The sequence below is a fragment of the Scylla paramamosain genome, chromosome 12 (genome assembly GCF_035594125.1).
Source record: "Scylla paramamosain isolate STU-SP2022 chromosome 12, ASM3559412v1, whole genome shotgun sequence".
NCBI classification, from domain to species: Eukaryota; Metazoa; Arthropoda; class Malacostraca; order Decapoda; family Portunidae; genus Scylla; species Scylla paramamosain.
The window spans coordinates 26,067,948-26,086,244 of record NC_087162.1 but is presented as its reverse complement, the minus strand read 5'-3'; the positions used below and the strand labels follow the sequence as shown (position 1 = coordinate 26,086,244).

Below are 18,297 nucleotides of genomic sequence, written 5' to 3'. Positions count from 1 at the left end.
TTTAATAAAATAAGGTAAATAACTCTTCTCACATACTTAGCTCAGGCAAGCTAAACAGAACACGTCTTACCTGCAGGAGAGCTGTGAACCAAATGAACCAGAGTGAGGCTCACCGCTCGTGACATCACCAAACATAGGCAGCGCTTTTTATGCCCACATTAATACAGAAAGTGTATGTAAAATAACACAATAAAAAAAAGAACACAAATCATCCGTATTCCTATAAGTGAAATCAACATTTTTTTTTATTAGGGGGGGGGCACTGTGTAACATTTTTTTTCTTTTACAAAAATGTAGATTAAGTTCCAGTAAGCATACCCGTATTAATAGAATGTGTTATTTTCATATATTTTTACTCAGTTACATGACAAGCGAGGGACGCATGTTTACCTCGTCTGCTTCATCCAGCCACCTTCCTTTGACCTCTGAAGTTGAACCTTTTGATCAGAACTTTGCTGTCGTGACAGATTCGCCGCCATCACAGTGCCGTGGCTGCCTCACTGAACTGCACATCTTTTTAAGTAAAGGGTAGATGGTTTTTAAGTCTTCCTGGCACATGCTCCATGCACGAAGCTTCATCATGACTATCCTCCATTCTGTATTTGAAGTTATCGAAAATAAGCAACACCCACGACCACCAGCCAGCCGTCCCCTCACCCCCTCCTTGCTTCTGCTGCCGCGCGGGGCTGGACCACACCCGAGCGACAAGAGCGCTGGGGGAAATGGGAGGGGTGGAGGAGGCAGCTGGGAGCGGAGCCCCCTATAAAAGAGGCAACGAGGGCAGCCACAAGCCAGAGTCTCCCTGACCACATCAAGGAACAGTTCCAACACTCGTTTCTTCTCCCTTGTCGCAGCTTCCACTCTCCCTCCGTGAACTGGTAAGGTTCCATCGCTGGCAAGTCTTCGGATGGTCGAGGCTCCCCAAATTCCTACCTGCCAAGAAAATATTCACATATGAATATATCTGTAAGAAGAAAATTTCAAGTTTTTTTTTTCACGTTATCATGTGTGTGTGTGTGTGTGTGTGTGTGTGTGTGTGTGTGTGTGTGTGTATGTTTGTGTGTTACAGGCGTCCCTGGTGATGGTGTGGGCGTGGGCGTCCCGGGCCGTGCTTCTGCTGCTACTATTGGTCTCCGCCTTGTCCCTGACGCACCATCCCACCACCGGCCTCCACCATGACTTCGCCGTCTCTGCCCCGAACTTCCGCTCCTCCTGGTGGGTACTATTGCTTCTTGCACGTTTTCCATAGTGATACTGAAGTAATAATTATTAATGTATTTAATAATGTGCGTGGAGCAGGACACTTTTCTATCATGAACGTGTTGCCGAGATGGTGGACTCGTGTTTGTCACTCACTTCAAGAGGGCGGGAAGTGACCATCATCAACCATCTATTTACCACAAACCATTTGCTTCGCTGCCAACAAGTTTGCTGACGTTTCTTCTTTTTCTACTTCTTCTTCTAGTTCTTCTTCTTCTTCTTCTTCTTCTTCTTCTCATTATTATTATTATTATTATTATTATTATTATTATTATTATTATTATTATTATTATTATTATTACTATTATCATTATTGTGTTTCTTTTCAAGGTTTGTTCATCAGTGGTACAAAAATCATCCGAGACAGCAAACATTGCAAACACTTAGCCTTCACCTTTTCTCGTTCACTGTTGATGAAATTTTCTTATTATAATAGAGAAATGTGTACACTCTCGCCAGACCCCTATCCCTCATTCCGCAGGACCTCAGCCTCCAGTGTGGTGAGAGACCAGCACACACCAGCACAGACCACAAAGACTTCTTGGCAACAGACGGATGATCTTCATTCCGAGGCAAAACTGGAAAACCCGAACGATGGCATGCAGGCCTCGGGCCAAAAGGAAAGTCTCACTCACGCCAGGTCCGTGAAGAGTCTTGCCACAGCCCGAGGATTTAGCGGGTGGCGGAGCGAGGACGAGACGCGACGAGCGTCCACCACTTCCATAGAACTTCGTTCAGTCGATGCCAGGAAAACCACTACCGCTGGAGCACGGCGCCTTGACAGCAGGAGGGCCTCTGAGGAACGCAGCCTTGCCAGCAGAAAGCTTTCTGATGAACGTCGCCTTGACAGCAGGAGGGCCTCTAACGAACGCAGCCTTGCCAGCAGGAAGCTTTCTGATGAACGTCGCCTTGACAGCAGGAGGGCCTCTAACGAACGCAGCCTTGCCAGCAGGAAGCTTTCTGATGAACGTCGTCTTGACAGCAGGAGGGCCTCTGAGGAACGCAGCCTTGCCAGCAGGAAGTTTTCTGATGAACGTCGCCTTGACAGCAGGAGGGCCTCTGAGGAACGCAGCCTTGCCAGCAGGAAGCTTTCTGATGAACGTCGCCTTGACAGCAGGAGGGCCGCCGAAGACCGTCCCCTTGACAATAGGTGGACCTCTGAGGAACGACGCCTTGACAGTAGAAGGGCTTCTGAGGAACGCCGCGTTGACAGCAGGAAGGCTTCTGACGAACGCCGCCTTGACAACAGGAGGGCGTCTGAGGAACGGCGCCTTGACAGCAGGAGAGCCTATGAAGACCGGCACTTTGACAGCAAAAGGACATCTGAAGACCGGCGATTTGACAGCAGGAGGGCCTCTGAAGAACGCCGCCTTGACAGCAGGAGGGCCTCTGAAGACCGGCGCGTTGACAGCAGAATGGCGTCTGAAGAACGCCGCCTTGACAGCAGGAGAGTATCTGAAGAACGCCACCTTGATAACAGAAGGACTTCTGAAGAACGCCGCCTTGACAACAGGAGGGCTTCTGAAGAACGCCGCCTTGACAACAGGAGGGCTTCTGAAGAACGCCGCTTTGACAGCAGAAGGGCCTCTGAGGAACGCCGCCTTGACAGTAGGAGGACATCTGAGGAACGCCGCATTGACAGCAGAAGGGCCTCTGAGGAACGCCGCCTTGACAGTAGGAGGACCTCTGAGGAACGCCGCCTTGACAGCAGGAAAGCTTCAGAAGAACGCCGTCTTGACAGCAGGAGGGCCTCTAAAGAGCGCCGCCTTGACAGCAGGAGAGCCTCTGAGGAAAACCGCCTTGACAACAGGAAAGTTTCAGAAGAACACCAGCTTGACAGCAGGAGTGTCTCTGAAGAACGCCGCCATGACAGCAGGAGAGCATCTGAAGAGCGCCGCCTTGACAGCAGGAGGGCCTCTGATGAACGCCGCCTTGACAGCAGGAGGGCCTCTGAGGAACGCCGCCTTGACAGCAGGAAGGCATCTGAAGAACGCCAACTTGACAGCAGGAGAGCCTCTGAAGACCGGCGCCTTGACAGCAGGAGAGCATCTGCAGAACGCCGCCTTGGCAGCAGGAAGGCCTTTGAAGAACGTCGCCTTGACAGTAAGAGAGCTTCTGAAGAACGCCGCCTTGACAGCAGAAGGGCCTCTGAAGAACACCGCCTTGACAGCAGGAGGGCATCTGATGAACGCCGCCTCGACAGCAGGAGGGTCTCTGACGATCGCCGCCTTGACAACAGGAGAGCCTCTGAAGAACGTCAACTTGACAGCAAGAGAGTTTCTCAAGATCGCCGCCTTGAGAGCAGAAGGGCCTCTGAAGAACGCCGCCTTGACAGCAGGAGAGCCTCTGAAGAACGCCGCCTTGACAGCAGGAGAGCCTCTGAAGAACGCCACCTTGACAGTAAAAGAGTCTCTGAAGATCGCCGCCTTGACAGCAGAAGGGTCTCTGAAGAACGCCGCCTTGATAGCAGGAGGGCTTCTGAAGAACGCCAACTTAACAGCAGAAAAACTACAGAAGAACGCCGCCTTGTCATTAGAAGAGCCTCTGACGAACGCCGCCTTGACAGCAGGAGGGCCTCTGAGGGACGCCGCCTTGACAGCAGGAGGGGTTCAGAACGCCGCCTTGATAGCAGGAGGGCCTCTGAAGAACACCAACTTGACAGCAGAAAAATTTCAGAAGAGCGCCGCCTTGACAGCAAGAGGGCATCTGAAGAACGCCGACTTGACAGCAAGAGGGCCTCTGAAGAACGCCGCCTTGACAGCAGGAGAGACTCTGAGGAACGCCGCCTTGACAGCAGGAGGGTCTCTGAAGAACGCCGCCTTGACAGCAGGAGGGCCTCTGAGGAACGCCACCTTGGCAGCAGGAGGGTCTCTGAAGAACGCCGCCTTGACAGCAGGAGGGCATCTGAAGAACGCCGCCTTGACAACAGGAGGACCTCTGAGGAACGCCACCTTGACAGCAGGAGGGCATCTGAAGAACGCCGGCTTGACAGCAGGAGGGAGTCTGAGGAACGGCGCCTTGACAGCAGGAGGGCCTCTGAGGGACGCCGCCTTGACAGCAGGAGGGCATCTGAAGAACGCCAACTTGACAACAGGAGGGCCTCTGAAGACCGGCGCCTTGACAGCAGGAGAGCATCTGAAGAACGCCAACTTGACAACAGGAGGGCCTCTGAAGACCGGCGCCTTGACAGCAGGAGGGCCTCTGAAGACCGGCGCCTTGACAGCAGGAGGGCCTCTGAAGACCGGCGCCTTGACAGCAGGAGAGCATCTGAAGAACGACGCCTTGACATCAGGAGGGCCTCTAATGATCGGCGCCTTGATAACAAGAGAGCTTCCGTGGAAAGCCGCCTTGACAGCAGGAGGGCCTCTGAGGAACGTCGCTTTGACAGCAGGAGGGCCTCTGAGGAACGTCGTCTTGACAGCAGAAGGGCCTCTGAGGAAGGCCACCTTGACAGTAGAAGGGCTTCTGAGGAACGGCGCCTTGACAGCAGAAGGGTCTCTGAGGAACGGCGCCTTGACAGCAGAAGGGCCTCTGAGGAAAGTCGCCTTGACAGCAGGAGGGCCTCTGTAGAAAGCCGCCTTGACAGCAGAAGGGCCTCTGAGGAAAGTCGCCTTGACAGCAGGAGGGCCTCTGTAGAAAGCCGCCTTGACAGTAGAAGGGCTTCTGAGGAACGTCGCCTTGACAGCAGAAGGGCCTTTAAGGAAGGCCACCTTGACAGCAGAAAGGCCTCTGAGGAACGTCGCCTTGACAGCAGAAGGGCCTCTGAGGAAGGCCGCCTTGACAGCAGAAGGGCCTCTGAGGAACGGCGGCACCTTGACAGCAGAAGGGCCTCTGAGGAAGGCCGCCTTGACAGCAGAAGGGCCTCTGAGGAACGGCGGCACCTTGACAGCAGAAGGGCCTCTGAGGAACACCGCCTTGTTAGTAGGAAGGCCTCTGAAGACCGGCGCCTTGATAGCAGAAAACTTTCAAAGGAATATCGCCTTGATAGTAATAGGTTCTCTGCTGAACGTCGCCTTGAGAAGAGAAATGATGCAAAGGAACATCGCCTTGACAGCAGGAGAGTTTCTGCAGAGCATCGCCATGACAGCAGGCGTGAAACAACGGAACATCGCTTTAACAACAGGAGGGTATCTGGGGAACACCGTTTTGTAAGTAGGAAGCTTTCAGAAGAGCATCGCCCTGACGAAAAAATGATTGCTGGAAAACATTCTGACAGCAAACTGGTCGCTGAAGTAAGTCACGGAGATGCAGTGAACACTGCCTCCTACCTTGAGGGAGATGTGCCTGCTGTGCTCTCCATCAGTGGGTATGGCATCCACGCCGCCACTTCAACACTCGGGAAGACTCCCGCCCACTCCACGGACCTCATTGAACTGCCGGTGAGTGAGGTGGCTTGTCTTACTGCCCTGCCTGGCCTTGCTTTGTACCATAGGAATGATTTAAATGTACACGCAAGGAGTCAATATAAAAAAGTGCTGGTATACGTCCTGTGGCGTCAGAGAGATAGATCAAGAAAGCTATTCACCGTTTTCATGTTGCTAGGCTGGTAGATGTATGGAATAGATTCAGTCAGGTTGTTAGTGTTGAGTCATTAGGGAGCTTTAAAAGATTAGAGAAATTTGTGAATGAGGATAACGGGGCACAAATAGGTATGCCTGTTTCATACAGGGACTGCCGCGTGTAGCTCTGACGTCTTGTAAAGCTTCCCTGAGGTTCTTGTGTTCTAATGTTAACTTCTATTTTGTTATTGTTCTCAGGAGGATCCATGGTGGGCCAGTCACACGCTTCCCGTCCTTCACTATCCCAAGTACAAGGACGATGGGTAAATTTTATTTTCCCTCCCTCATTATTTGTTGTCTTCATAGCCGCCCCTTCACCGACCAGCGCTGCGCTCCTCCTTTCTGTTTCCTTCTCTAGTGAACATCAGTGGACGCCTTAGAAACTTCCTGTTGTGTCCAATTATCTCAGCAGCTTTTTACCTAATGAAAACATTGAAATAACTGTTTCACCTTCTTCGCTTTCTTTCTTTATTGGCATAAGCCGGCTTTAGGATTTTTTTTTTCCCAAATCCCGGTGAGGCACTGACAAGTTTTTATTTATTTGACTTTTTTTTTTTCAGGGGAGTGGGTGGCTTGGTGATGCAGGGACTCCTGGTGGGCGTCGCTTCCCTGACGCTTTACCGAACAGGCTCCTCTTCAGCACTCATCCCTGCCTGCTAGATACCTTCACTTTTCCCTGACATCGATCACCGGCACAGTGGTCGCAGCAGCAGCAGCAGGCACGATGCTCACTGCCCTCATTACATCATCCTTCCCAAATCTCGTCACCATTTCATAACGCCCATGAGACGCCCATAACGCCCAACACGAGACACGCCCACACCGTTCTGAACTTATTCATAATGTCCCACACACACCTCCTCACCTTGCGTCATCCTCTCGATCTGAACGTGCATCTCGCCCCATGCCACCGCCACGTGAGGACTGAGAGCACCGCCCTCCGCTGCCGTCAGACCTTGACCTCGCTGCCTTGGCCGTCCCCTACATCGCCTCATACTTGCCGCCTGAAGCCGACCAGGCGGCGGCAACGCGGGACAGAGGACGTACTCACCTCGACCACTCTATCTAGGACGACGCAACTCAAGTTATTCTTTCATGTTACAATAAACACTCACGGGACAGATGCATGTACACACTCAGCTAATTTTTCATGCCTGACATCACTCACGAATAAGAAGTTTGATCATTATAGAAAATATGAACTTCTTCCGTAATTCTTATGCCGCTCTATGCCAGATGGATTCCTAAAAGTTTGTAAAGCGTGAGGAACGGCGGCAACACTTCTTCCTCATCGACTCAGCGGTCCATGTTCCCGCTATACAGTAGTCTGCAGGAAGGCCCGTGAATTAGCTGGGTGAAAACTGCTCCTGATGAGTAGGAGTGTGTGTGTGTGTGTGTGTGTGTGTGTGTGTGTGTGTGTGTGTGTGTGAGTGTATGTAGTCATGTAATACAAATACGTATATATATACCAAATAAAACGATGCCACGTTCAAACATAATCTTTACTTCTACCTAAGCTACTACTACTACTGTTATTATTATTATTATTATTAGTAGTAGTAGTAGTAGTAGTAGTAGTAGTAGTAGTAGTAGTTGTAGTAGTAGTAGTAGTAGTAGTAGTAGTAGTAGTATCATCGACATCATTATCATTATCATCATCATCATCATCATCATCATTAAGAAGCAACACCACAAGCTGATATATTTTAGTTTCGTTGAGGCGGAATCTTGGCCTCGCTGCATTCACCTGTAATGACAACAGAGGACTGCAGCCCATCACTACAAATTACTCTGAGAGCAGACGCAGACAACGGGACAGAGCGGGCTCACAGATCAGTGCACTTCCAGGGAACTGTTAGGCTGCTCAGCTCTACATATTATAAGACTGCCAAGATTTTGTTTACATTCATATTCGGGTTACGCTCCTACATATTGCTCTTATGTCTCGCTCAGTACAAGAAAACTAACGTGTATCTCTCATTACTACCTGACAACGTAAATATATGCGTTAGTTTTAGTGGCACGAGAACATAATTATAATGATACTACTGAAATTCAAATAAAGGGCTTAAGGTATGCTGCTGTTCTCCCGCAGTAAGCGTTTCGGTGAAGAGTTGCATGTAGGTGGACACAACGGCGAATCTTTACCTACCCCCTCTGAATCTGGTGGGTGTCTTATGCTCTTATCTAGGCTGAAATGACATGATTTTTCCAAGTTTCGCGGGTGCTGCCTTCCAGTTGATGAGCTGCGTGCTGTGTCTGGTAAAATTTTAGATCTAAAAGTATTTGGTTTCGTACGATTTCTAATTAAAATGGAGTGATATGTTCCAAGAAGCCACCATGGTTTTAAAGTTAAGAGATCTATACAACAGGAAGCCTTAACCCTTTACATATGCATTCGTGTTGCTGCAAGAATGTACATTATTGATCTGGCACTATAACAATAAGAGTCATTTGAGTTTTACTACATAATTAAGTCAGTCTGTCGTTTATGGATGAGGATGATCAGTGAAAATAAGTAGATATATTTAATACAGGGACTCCCACGTGTAGACCTGATGGCTTCTTGCAGCTTCCCTTATATTTTTTATGTTGTTATGTTTTTATGTCATGGATCATCAAGGCCATCATACTCGGTCACTAAATGCCTTTGTTTTAGAGAGCCGACTACAGCCGCGACAGAGGCAAGCAAGGGAGGTACACAACAGTCCGAATGACATTTTTTTTTTTTTTTTTTTTTTGAGGGGCTTCAGGAAACGGAGGGAATGTTTGTCGCTTTCAACGGAATCCTAGTGAGTACATACCTTTGTTCCCGTTATTCCTTGGACTACACACACACACACACACACACACACACACACAAAGAGAGAGAGAGAGAGAGAGAGAGAGAGAGAGAGAGAGATTCCGCAAGCAGGATGCTATAAACAGGAACACGTGTCATGTAATAGTTAAGAGGTCAACAAGACACGCACACAGACAGACAGACAGAAGGCGTCAAAGATCCTTGGGTGAGATAGGAATGGTCAGTGTGAACTTAGTCTTTGTTGGACAGTGTTGAGTGATCTGATTCTACTACAGACTTCGTAAGGAGTGGTCATGAATTTTCTAAGAGACCATGTTATGCAGAACAAAACACTAACTACTTATTAATTATAATTTGACAGAAGTGGACTGTATTTTTATCTCTCATCAGACAAGCAATCATCCCAAGTAACTGATATATTGCTCATGACAGCTACTTCACCTCCTTTTAGCGCAGTGTCCCTTACAAAAACATTCTAATACCACAGAAAACGTAAGAAGGTATTTCCTTTATTTAAAAAGGATTTCAACTGCAAAATTTAAAAAAAAATGAAAAAATAAAAAACACACAGTCTCACACACCACACGGGCATTTCATAAATAATACAATGTAATGAGGTAGCAGTGAGAGCAGCGGGGAACACTGAGTGGTGAAGGGAACTACTTTTACCTGAGGAGTAAACAATGGGGGTGCGTGAGGTGCGGCGCGTCAGTCCACAAGAGAGCGGTCGTGAGGGAGGGTGTGCGAGCCTCGCGCTCGATGGAGTGAACACCTACCATTGGATTTACTGTGGTGCGAGCACCGGATGCCTGCGGGAGGATGGGGTGTGGACAGCACTCGGGAAGATGTTTTCTGCTCACCATCTGCATCCTGCAAATTGTGAGTACCCGAGGCGAGCGTCCAGCGCTGTGTTGAGCGAGGCCAAATTCCTCCCTTAGGTGGTGGTGGTGGTGCCCGCCGTGCCCCCCCATTCCCTGTGCGGGGCGGGGCGGGGCAGCACGTGGCAGGGGTCGGGGCGCGGTGTTTACCAGGCGGGCATCATTAATGTTTGGCAGGATGGGGGAGAGGGGAGCGGGTGTGTGAGGTCACAGCGAGTGGCGGGGGTCAGGCCGCTTTCAACGGTCGCCCGTGGGTGGTGGGGGCCTCTCCCTCACCTCCCGTCCACCCAGTGAAGGGCAGAGAATTGCTGGGGCCGCCGCGCCCCGCTAGTGAGGCGCAGGACAGTCGCGATCCCCGCCCACGCCTCGCCGAGCCGGTGTGAACGACTGTGGCGTTTAGCGCACCAGGACAGGAAACGCGCGGTGCACGCCGCGGCCCCATTGGCCTGGAACAGGTGAGGGACTGAGCCAGGCGCCCTGTGCTCCACGGTCCCTCCTGGCGGGGCAGGGTGTTAGGCCTGCACTTCACAGCCCCGCCCTGGCCGGCTGGGTCGTGCTTGCCCTCAACTACGGGAGGAGAAGCTGCCAGCTTTAACCAGGGGCGACGCAGGAACGAGCTCGCCTCGCAAGATGTGCCAGGCGGGCACTGTATCAGCCTGAAGCACTGCAGGGCTGTGCTGTGATGGGTAAGGGAATCAGTGTCAGCACTACGCGGGACACTGCAGGGCTGTGCTGTGGTGGGTGGGGGATCAGTGCCAGCACTACGTAGGACACTGCAGGGCTGTGCTGAGGTGGGTGGGGGGATCAGTGCCAGCACTATGCGGGGCACTGCAGGCTGTGCTGTGATGGGTGGGGGGATCAGTGCAAGCACTACGCGGGATACTGCAGGGATGTGCTGTGGTGGGCGTGGGATCAGTGCCAGCACTACGCGGGGCACTGCAGGGCTGTGCTGTGGTAGGTGGGGGATCAGTGCCAGCATTTCATGGACCACTGCTGGGCAGGGCTGTGATGGGTGGAGGATCAGTGCCAGCGTTTCATGGAGCACTGCTGGGCAGGGTTGTGGTGTGTGGAGATGACCAGTGATAGCTTTACTTAGCATAGCAGGACAGTGCTGTAATGATTAGACTGACCGGTGCCAGCAGCACAAGGGGCACTGCACGGCACTGCTGGCCTCACTCTGGAATGGGGAGGGGGATGCAGGTGTATCGTTAGGGACTTTCCCAAGCATCTTGTGGCAGTTTTTATACTTTCATGTTATGCTGGGAAAATAATGCAATGTAACAGGTAATTAAGAACACTCCGACTTTTCATTTTTTACGATTTTACTGTACTAGCTTATCACTGTATTTTCTTACGTTACTCATTATTTATCGTGATGCCGCAAAGACGCCCGACTCAAGAATATTTTTTGTGCAGAAGTGGACCGACGTGACGCGGCGTGCAGCACTGCCCCTCAAGTGCGAGGGTGTCACGTGCACGACTTGACACCTTGCGAAGGTTACTTGCATGACAAATAAGGTGTGTGTGTGGGGGAGGAGGGGGCCGGTATTGCTGGCAGTTTTGTATCTGTCTGGAGTGTTGGTAAAAATAAATGAAGGATATGATGTTCCTTTACGGTGCTGAAACATGAACGAGGATTTTTCCATTTCATAGCTGTGCGTGTGTGCGTGCGTGTGTGTGTGTGTGTGTGTGTGTGTGTTTGGTGGTGGACACAGACAGGGCCAACCCAAGCCATACAAGTTTTCTTGCCGTTTATCACGTCACGCGGGAGACATCAAGCGCCTGTCGGGTAACCTTCGCGTGTGGTTTGCTCACCGAGCGTCCCGCAGCCACGTTGACAGCCAAACACGCCAGGTGTCCAGGTGTGCCTCACTGTCACAGTGTCTGTCTTGTGGAGGGAGTTGAGGCATTCATGCATGTGGTCAGAGCAGGATTGTTGGCTTCATTTCGAATCTGACACGTCTGTGATAGTTTTTTGTTTGCAAGGCATTCGTGAACTTCCAGTGTGTGGGAGAGAGCCTTTGCAGCGAGACATTACGTCTTCCTTCGGGAGGCCTGCTGCCCTCAATGCGTCTGCGAGGCGAGGCGAGGTTCTGGAACTAACAAGTAATATTGACCATCGGAAGCTTTTGGTGGATGATTTTGGACTCGTTTCATCTCAGTGTGACGGCCGCGTCAGTGCACCAGCTCGGTCAAGGAGGCTATGCACGTGTGGCGCTGAGGCGGCACGCACACCCTAGCCAAAGAGATTGTGCACGCTTGGAGCCAAGGCGCCACTCACAGCCGCCAGAAGTTGTGCACGTGCAGGGTTAAGGCGGGACGTACAGCCTGGGCTGCTGCTGGCCAGGACCTGCCAAACACCGGAATCATGCTACAGATCATTTGGCCTTGGAAAACAAGCATGACGGCCGACTCAGATACAGGCACTCATGGCTTAGGGAGGAGCGCTGGCACTTCCAGGGGTCTCCCCTCACCCTGACCCTCGCCATCCAGCCTCCAGTAATGTGGAGGCACCGAGGCGTCATCACCTGGAGGCATTAAGCTGCTGCTGGTGGCTGCGAGTGTTAATATCGTGGAGTGCGTCCCTACATGAGGACAAGGGCACTGCCGCACCGCCGGGGTGTCTGCAGGACATGACCTTGTGTTGTGATGCTCACTCCTGCATCAGAGCTGAGCTGTGTAGTACACGCGAGTGTCGCACCACTCGAGGCGCCCTCAACGTTCATGCGTGCGTGTCTCGCCTTGTCAGATGGTGCCGGGCGCATCTCGGAAGAGGCAAGGGCGTCGTGCCAAGCAGTGTCGTGCTGCTTCCGTGCACAATCCCCCCTCCCCCCGCACCTCATCTTTAGGCTTTATTCTCTCATCAGACTGTTTACAAAGGCCACATTAGTTATCATTATTAGTTGTGTTCTCATGAGTGTTTCTTGTTTTTTTTCATGAATGATCCAGAAAGATTTCATTTTCTCACCTGGACTTTTCAAGGACCACCGACATCATTAATCGTGTTCCCATGTGTGTTTCCCCATTAACGACCCAGAATTCTTGATAAACTACTGCTACAATCACGAAAACATCCGTGAAAACTCAAGTAAATTCCAGCGCAGTTTGTTGACTATTAGAGAGGACGAGGAAACGTTTTGGAATGTATGTTGCTTAAGTAAGGAATCCCTGCTTTACTGCTGGCTGCAACAGTGACTGCGGGTCCTCTGCAGGTGATCAGATCAGGAAGAGAGTGTTGTCAGTGCATTGAGAAGAGAAATAAGTCTCTCTCCCTCTCTCTCTCTCTCTCTCTCTCTCTCTCTCTCTCTCTCTCTCTCTCTCTCTCTCTCTCTCTCTCTCTCTCTCTCTCTCTCTCAGAAAGGTCTGCATCCGTATGGCATCGCAGCAACGAGGTCATGTGGTGCTGTCGAAGCTTACAGAGTCGGGAAAGAGAGCATGAAACCTACGTATGTTTTCTGTTGGTGTCAGTGGTGGGCGTCTGGTTCATGTGTCACGTGCGGTTCTTATCGACGGGCAGTGAGGTGCGCCACCTGTGTTCTGTCTGTCTGTCTGTCGGTGTGTGTGTGTGTGTGTGTAGAAGGAAGGAATGGGGTTGGTGGAGGGTAGATGGCACCGCAGTGGCCGCGTTCGTCAAGCAGCTCAGCTTGGTGATAACACGGTGCTTGGCTGTCCAGGGAACACCGCCACGGACCAACCACGAGGATGAACTGCAGACGTGGTGGTGGTGGTGGAGTGGTGAGTGGGGCTGCCTTGGCGTCGCGACAGTAGGGTCATAGGGCGCCATCTCACGTTAGAAAAATGTGGGGCTCTCTCTCTCTCTCTCTCTCTCTCTCTCTCTCTCTCTCTCTTCTCTCTCTCTCTCTCTCTCTCTCTCTCTCTCTCTCTCTCTCTCTCTCTCTCTCTCTCTCTCTCTCTCTCTCCCCGTGGTGCGGTGGCCAGCTTTTGGGAGGCTCGGTGGTGGTGCTTGTTGCTGGTAGCCTGTGTGGGAACGCTTGTCGGGAGCCCCGGGTGTGGGTGCTGTGGGTTATGTGTGTGTCGGCTCCCTCACCCCCCCTCCCTCCCTGCCTCCCTGACAGGTTCCTCTCGCGGCCTTGTCGTGGACAAAGGGCAGGCAGGGAGGGGTGGGTGGCCGTGTACCCTAACCGGGCCGGGCGGATCCCCAGTCCCCGAGGCAGCCAGGCCGAGGCTCACCGACCCTGTGCTCTGCGCCGCCTCGCCGCTGTCTTGCCTACCCTGCCTTCTACACATGGAAAGATACAACAGTTTATTGACCCAGATCTACTCGGGAAAGTGTACTGCAACTTGTAGATCAATGAGGATTTCACATGATGCCCGCGCCGAAGCTGGGCAGGGATGCATGGAAGCACCTGCTGCTGCTGCTGCTGCTGCTGCTGCTACAGCCGCCGCGCGGAAGCAAGCCTCTGTGGTCACTGGAGCGGCAGTGACCTGCCAAGTCCTGCCTGCTGTGGTGGTTGCTTCATCAACCGTAGCCTCACGTCACCTGAGGAAGAAGAGAGAGAGAGAGAGAGAGAGAGAGAGAGAGAGAGAGAGAGACACGCCCCCGGGGCATCGCGGTGACGTCACCTGGGAACGTTGAGCACTGCCCGACGGTTGGGGTGCAGCGGGATTTAAATGCCCCACCGAGACGCTGCCGTGAGCCGTGCTTTTTGCTGGGCGTCCTTGTCCTCTGCCCGATGGGGGAGGGGGGTTGGAGGGAAGGGAACCTCTGTCAGACCTTACCCGGTAGGTGGTGAGAGGGTGGGAGAGCAGGGCAGGTTGGGAACCCTTCTCCCCCCTCCTCCCCGCCCCTGAAGCGAGGCGTTGCTTGGTCATCGACCGGTCACTGGCGTGTGCCCGCCGCGGCGTCATGACAGGACTGCGAGCCACGGCAACGTGGTGGTAGTGCTGGCGGCGGGGGACGTGTAGACCTCCCCCCCACCGGCTCTCCCCACACCACTAACTACATGCATCCCCATTGTGTGTGTGTGTATGTGTGTGTGTGTGTGTGTGGTGACCCAGTGTGGTGCTCGGGCCGCCGTGCCAAGCCGCAGGGATGGCTGGGGCAGGAGTGTCTTGGCCACTATATATACACTTGGGCATGGTATTGGCGTGGCACTGTGCCAGGCGGGATGAGTACACTGCTCTTATTTACCTCCGTCCCGGGGCCAGTGGGTCACGGCGCTGTGAAGGTACCACTGGCGGGCACCACGAAGGCCGGACCGCTGGACTTCCACGATGCCCGCCTGCGCTGCGTCCGCGTCTACGCATCCGTGAAGGAAGCGTGCACGCGTCCCTCGGCGAAAACAGCGCGGTCCGCTCCTCCCGTGCTCGTGCCCGTGCCTCATGGCGTGGCCTGGGCTGTGTCAGAACCACACTAACCACACACCACCTCATTACATTGCTCACCTGTCCACCGCACTGTTACTCTTTTTTTAAGTTTGTTGCCAGCCTCACCCCTAGGACATATTGACAAGGGGATAAAAGGGATGCAGTCTCTCTCTCTCTCTCTCTCTCTCTCTCTCTCTCTCCTCTCTCTCTCTCTCTCTCTCTCTCTCTCTCTCTCTCTCTCTCTCTCTCTCTCTCTCTCATTCTATACCTTACCATTGTTAGTGAATTTTATCCAAGCACTTATTTCCAAGCTCTTCATATTGATTATGTATGAAGTAATGGGTGCGTGACCCTAGCGATGTTCGGTGCAGCTCCCCGTGCAGCTCCCTCACCCCCAATCCTGGTCCCTGCGTCCCTGCCTGTAGCTGCCGTGGGACGCCGCGGCGCCGCGCACAGACCAGCGTATGAAGATTTGCATTGAGGCGTGAAGTGCACCGCTGTTCTGTGGCCCCGCCGCGCCCGCCCCGCCCGCCCCACGCCCTGAGGGCGATGCCCTGCGGCTGCTTGAGGCTGGTGACTTCACTTGACACGGATGGAAGACAAGGAGTTGAGGCTTGTTGAGCCAGGCCGCCTCGAGGCTCCTGAGGCGCCCGCGCCGTGTGCTATCAGTCCTGTCACCAGATAGGCCTACCACGGCCACAGCTATGAAGAGAACTTTGAGCCAGTGAACACTGTGTGTGTGTGTGTGTGTGTGTGTGTGTGTGTGTGTGTGTGTGTGTGTGTGTGATAACGGACCGAGGCAGCACCAGGTGAGGTGGAGCAGCGCGGCCGACAACCTATAGCTTGACCACGAGCTCATGAATACTGAATGGCTGTGTGTGTGTGTGTGTGTGTGCGCGTGTGTGTGTGTGTGTGTGTGTGTGTGTGTGTGTGTGTGTGTGTGTGTGTGTGTGTTGAGGTGAAGTGTGGTGGCGGCGATGGAGGATGGAAAGGCGTCGGCAGTTGTATGGCTTCAGGTCTCAAACGGCACCGCTTCTGCCCAAACTATCCGCAGCAGAGGGCGAGGCCAAATATAGGGCAGATGACCCTGATTTTAAATACTACGATGTCATTGCTAGGCACTGCGAAACAAAGACTTGCCGCTCCCTCACCTTCCTTGCCTCCTGCACGAAAAAAATTAGTTCTTTTTCTGGCTTGTATACGGGTAATGAACAATTATGAAATGACAGTCCTGTTCTGGTTTGTATACGAGAAGCATTTGACAGTTTTGACCTCTGAGAAGTAACGCAGTACCTACTGATGTTGTTCTTAGGTGGTGTTGAGGTCCTCATCAGGTGAATGCAATGCCGTCGTGCTCAAGGTGATGGCCGCGTGGTGAGTGTTGAGCCTGTAGCCTTGTGTAGCCTTGTTTTCCCTCTTGCAACAGTGGTCGTCTTTTGAGTGAGTGGCGTGACACGTTTACATGTCTTGTGGAAGTGTGTGGCTCATTAGATAAGGCGAGTAAAGAAGAGAAGCTTTGTATAATGGGCATGAATATTCTACTGCGGCAGGTCGCTCCCCTCCCCGTGAACCATTCGTCTCGCCAGCTTACTGCACTGTTTTTCCCGCCGCCCTCGCTGCTTTACTCAGGTGATGGGTATCAGCTGACGCACCTAATGGATATAACTGCACCAACACGAAGGTTGTGATGCAGCCAAGGGTTACTTACTGTTGTTGTACAGCGTGGACACGGCGCCGCTACGTCCCCATGCTCTAATCCAACACCATCAGTCGGGTTTGTTCATTTATAGCACGTGGTTGCCAAAGTTTTGTATCAGTTTTCTTTCCCGATGCTGGGTGATTGTGATTCTTTACAAAGTAGCGGTAGAATGGTCAAACGCGAACTTCAGGTGATATTTTTAAGGACTAGGTAAAGTTTACGTTGTATCGAACCCAGTCCAGGGCAAGCTTGCGTCTCCGTCAAGGGGCAGACGCTTCGCTAGCGGTGTGTACAGCAAGTTGATGCTTCTCTCCTCAACATTTGTGAATTGCTGACTCGCACACGGGCTCCCGGGAATGATGTGTGGATGGGTGTCGGGTGCGGCGCCAGTCTTCCTCCCGCCTGCATGCTCCGTGCTCCTGCTGACAGAGTATCCAGTGTTGGTCCGGGAACAGAGCACCACCAGATATGTCTTTCCCGGAACCATCCAAGTGACACGTGTTCCATGCAGGGGCACGTGTGCATGCCAACACTGCACGTGGGTCGAGTTGCTGTGCTGAAACCTGATCCATTCAGCACCAGACTGGCTGCGTCTGGCGAGGCGGCGGCGCTAATGGTGGTCGTGTAGGAAAAGTGTTTGGTGTTTGTGTGTTAACCATTACTTGGCCTCATCTCACGTGGGTGCGATCTTCGACAGACGCGTGTCCGGCGCGCTGGACTTGCCTGGGTCACGTGGGCGGCAGTGCGCTGTGTTCCCGCGGGGCGCACACCTCACCGCCCCGGCATGCAGGGAGGGGCGGGCAGGGTGACCAGGGTTGGGGAGGGACGCCGGAAGCTGGTGGGCGGTCACACATCCTTCCCCGCCAGGTTTCATCGGTCCCCTCCAGGAAATTGACCGCCATACCACATTACCCCGCCCCGCCCCGCCCCACCTCCGGGAAAGTCGCTCCTGTAATCAATAAAGCAACAATTAGGCCGGGACTGTTTGCGGCAGCAACAGCAGTGCACACCGTTTCCGTGAACTTCCGTGAGTGCGGCGCGTGGCCCGGCCCAGGGAGAAATCTTTCCCCTGACGGAAGTCACCTCACCTCACTCCAGAATCATGTCACCCATTGTAGCGACCTGTGGGAGAACATGATTCAGTAACAATAATAATAATAATAATAATAATAATGATAATGAACGATGCATTAATCACTAAATATGCAACCCGCGGGCTGGAAATATACAGTGGGATGTAGGGATTGCATTGTAGATTGGTTAAAGTTACATAAATAATGATGATAGTTTACCATGAATCATTGTGTTAACTTGTGAAGGCTCACCACCTTTCGCTGTTACCAGTAACTCATCCATGCAATGATTCACAATGTCTCAGCTGTCAGTGTTTCACCAGTGCGAGTGGCCGGGGTGAGCGGGACTCCCTGTGGAGGATTATGGCTCCGGGAAACGTTGCTTGGCTGCTGGTGGAACCGTTCCCTGTGTAACAGAGGCTTTGAGTCTTGTCATGGCCTGCCGGTGGAGCGAGGCGGGGACATGACTGCTGACTGCGGGGGAGCGTTCATCTGTTTTACCCCCAGTGGTATTTTTCAGCATCAGTAAGGCGAGGACGTAGACTGTGGCGATGAGAAGAGTAACAGTCTTAGGAGCTTTCTTCTTTATACACAAGATGTACAGAGGTATATATATACACAACGGGGAAGCCTGCGACGCCGGATATGAAGTACATCTGTATCTCTCGTCTTCTTTTATTGTATTATTGTTATAAAA

At 52.5% G+C, this 18,297-nt stretch overlaps 2 protein-coding genes across 3 annotated transcripts in view; both read left to right on the top strand.

Moving 5' to 3' along the window:
- The first annotated feature begins 733 nt into the window (after positions 1-733).
- LOC135105979 (eukaryotic translation initiation factor 3 subunit A-like) lies at positions 734-7,313 on the top strand. The gene is made up of 5 exons (XM_064014720.1): positions 734-878; positions 1,070-1,215; positions 1,742-5,639; positions 6,018-6,082; positions 6,380-7,313. The coding sequence occupies exons 2-5, from the start codon at positions 1,082-1,084 to the stop codon at positions 6,477-6,479; spliced, it is 4,197 nt and encodes a 1,398-aa protein (XP_063870790.1). The 5' UTR covers positions 734-878; positions 1,070-1,081; the 3' UTR covers positions 6,480-7,313.
- A 2,005-nt stretch (positions 7,314-9,318) lies between these two features.
- The window catches only part of LOC135105977 (sodium/potassium-transporting ATPase subunit beta-1-interacting protein-like), a 26,997-nt gene continuing 18,018 nt past the window's right edge, over positions 9,319-18,297 (top strand). Inside the window, exon 1 of one of the 2 annotated variants that reach the window (XM_064014718.1) lies at positions 9,319-9,501. In XM_064014718.1, the coding sequence (XP_063870788.1) occupies positions 9,442-9,501 (60 nt within the window). In that variant the 5' untranslated portion in view covers positions 9,319-9,441. The remainder of the gene's footprint in view (positions 9,502-18,297) is intronic. The other variant, XM_064014717.1, reaches the window with a different exon arrangement.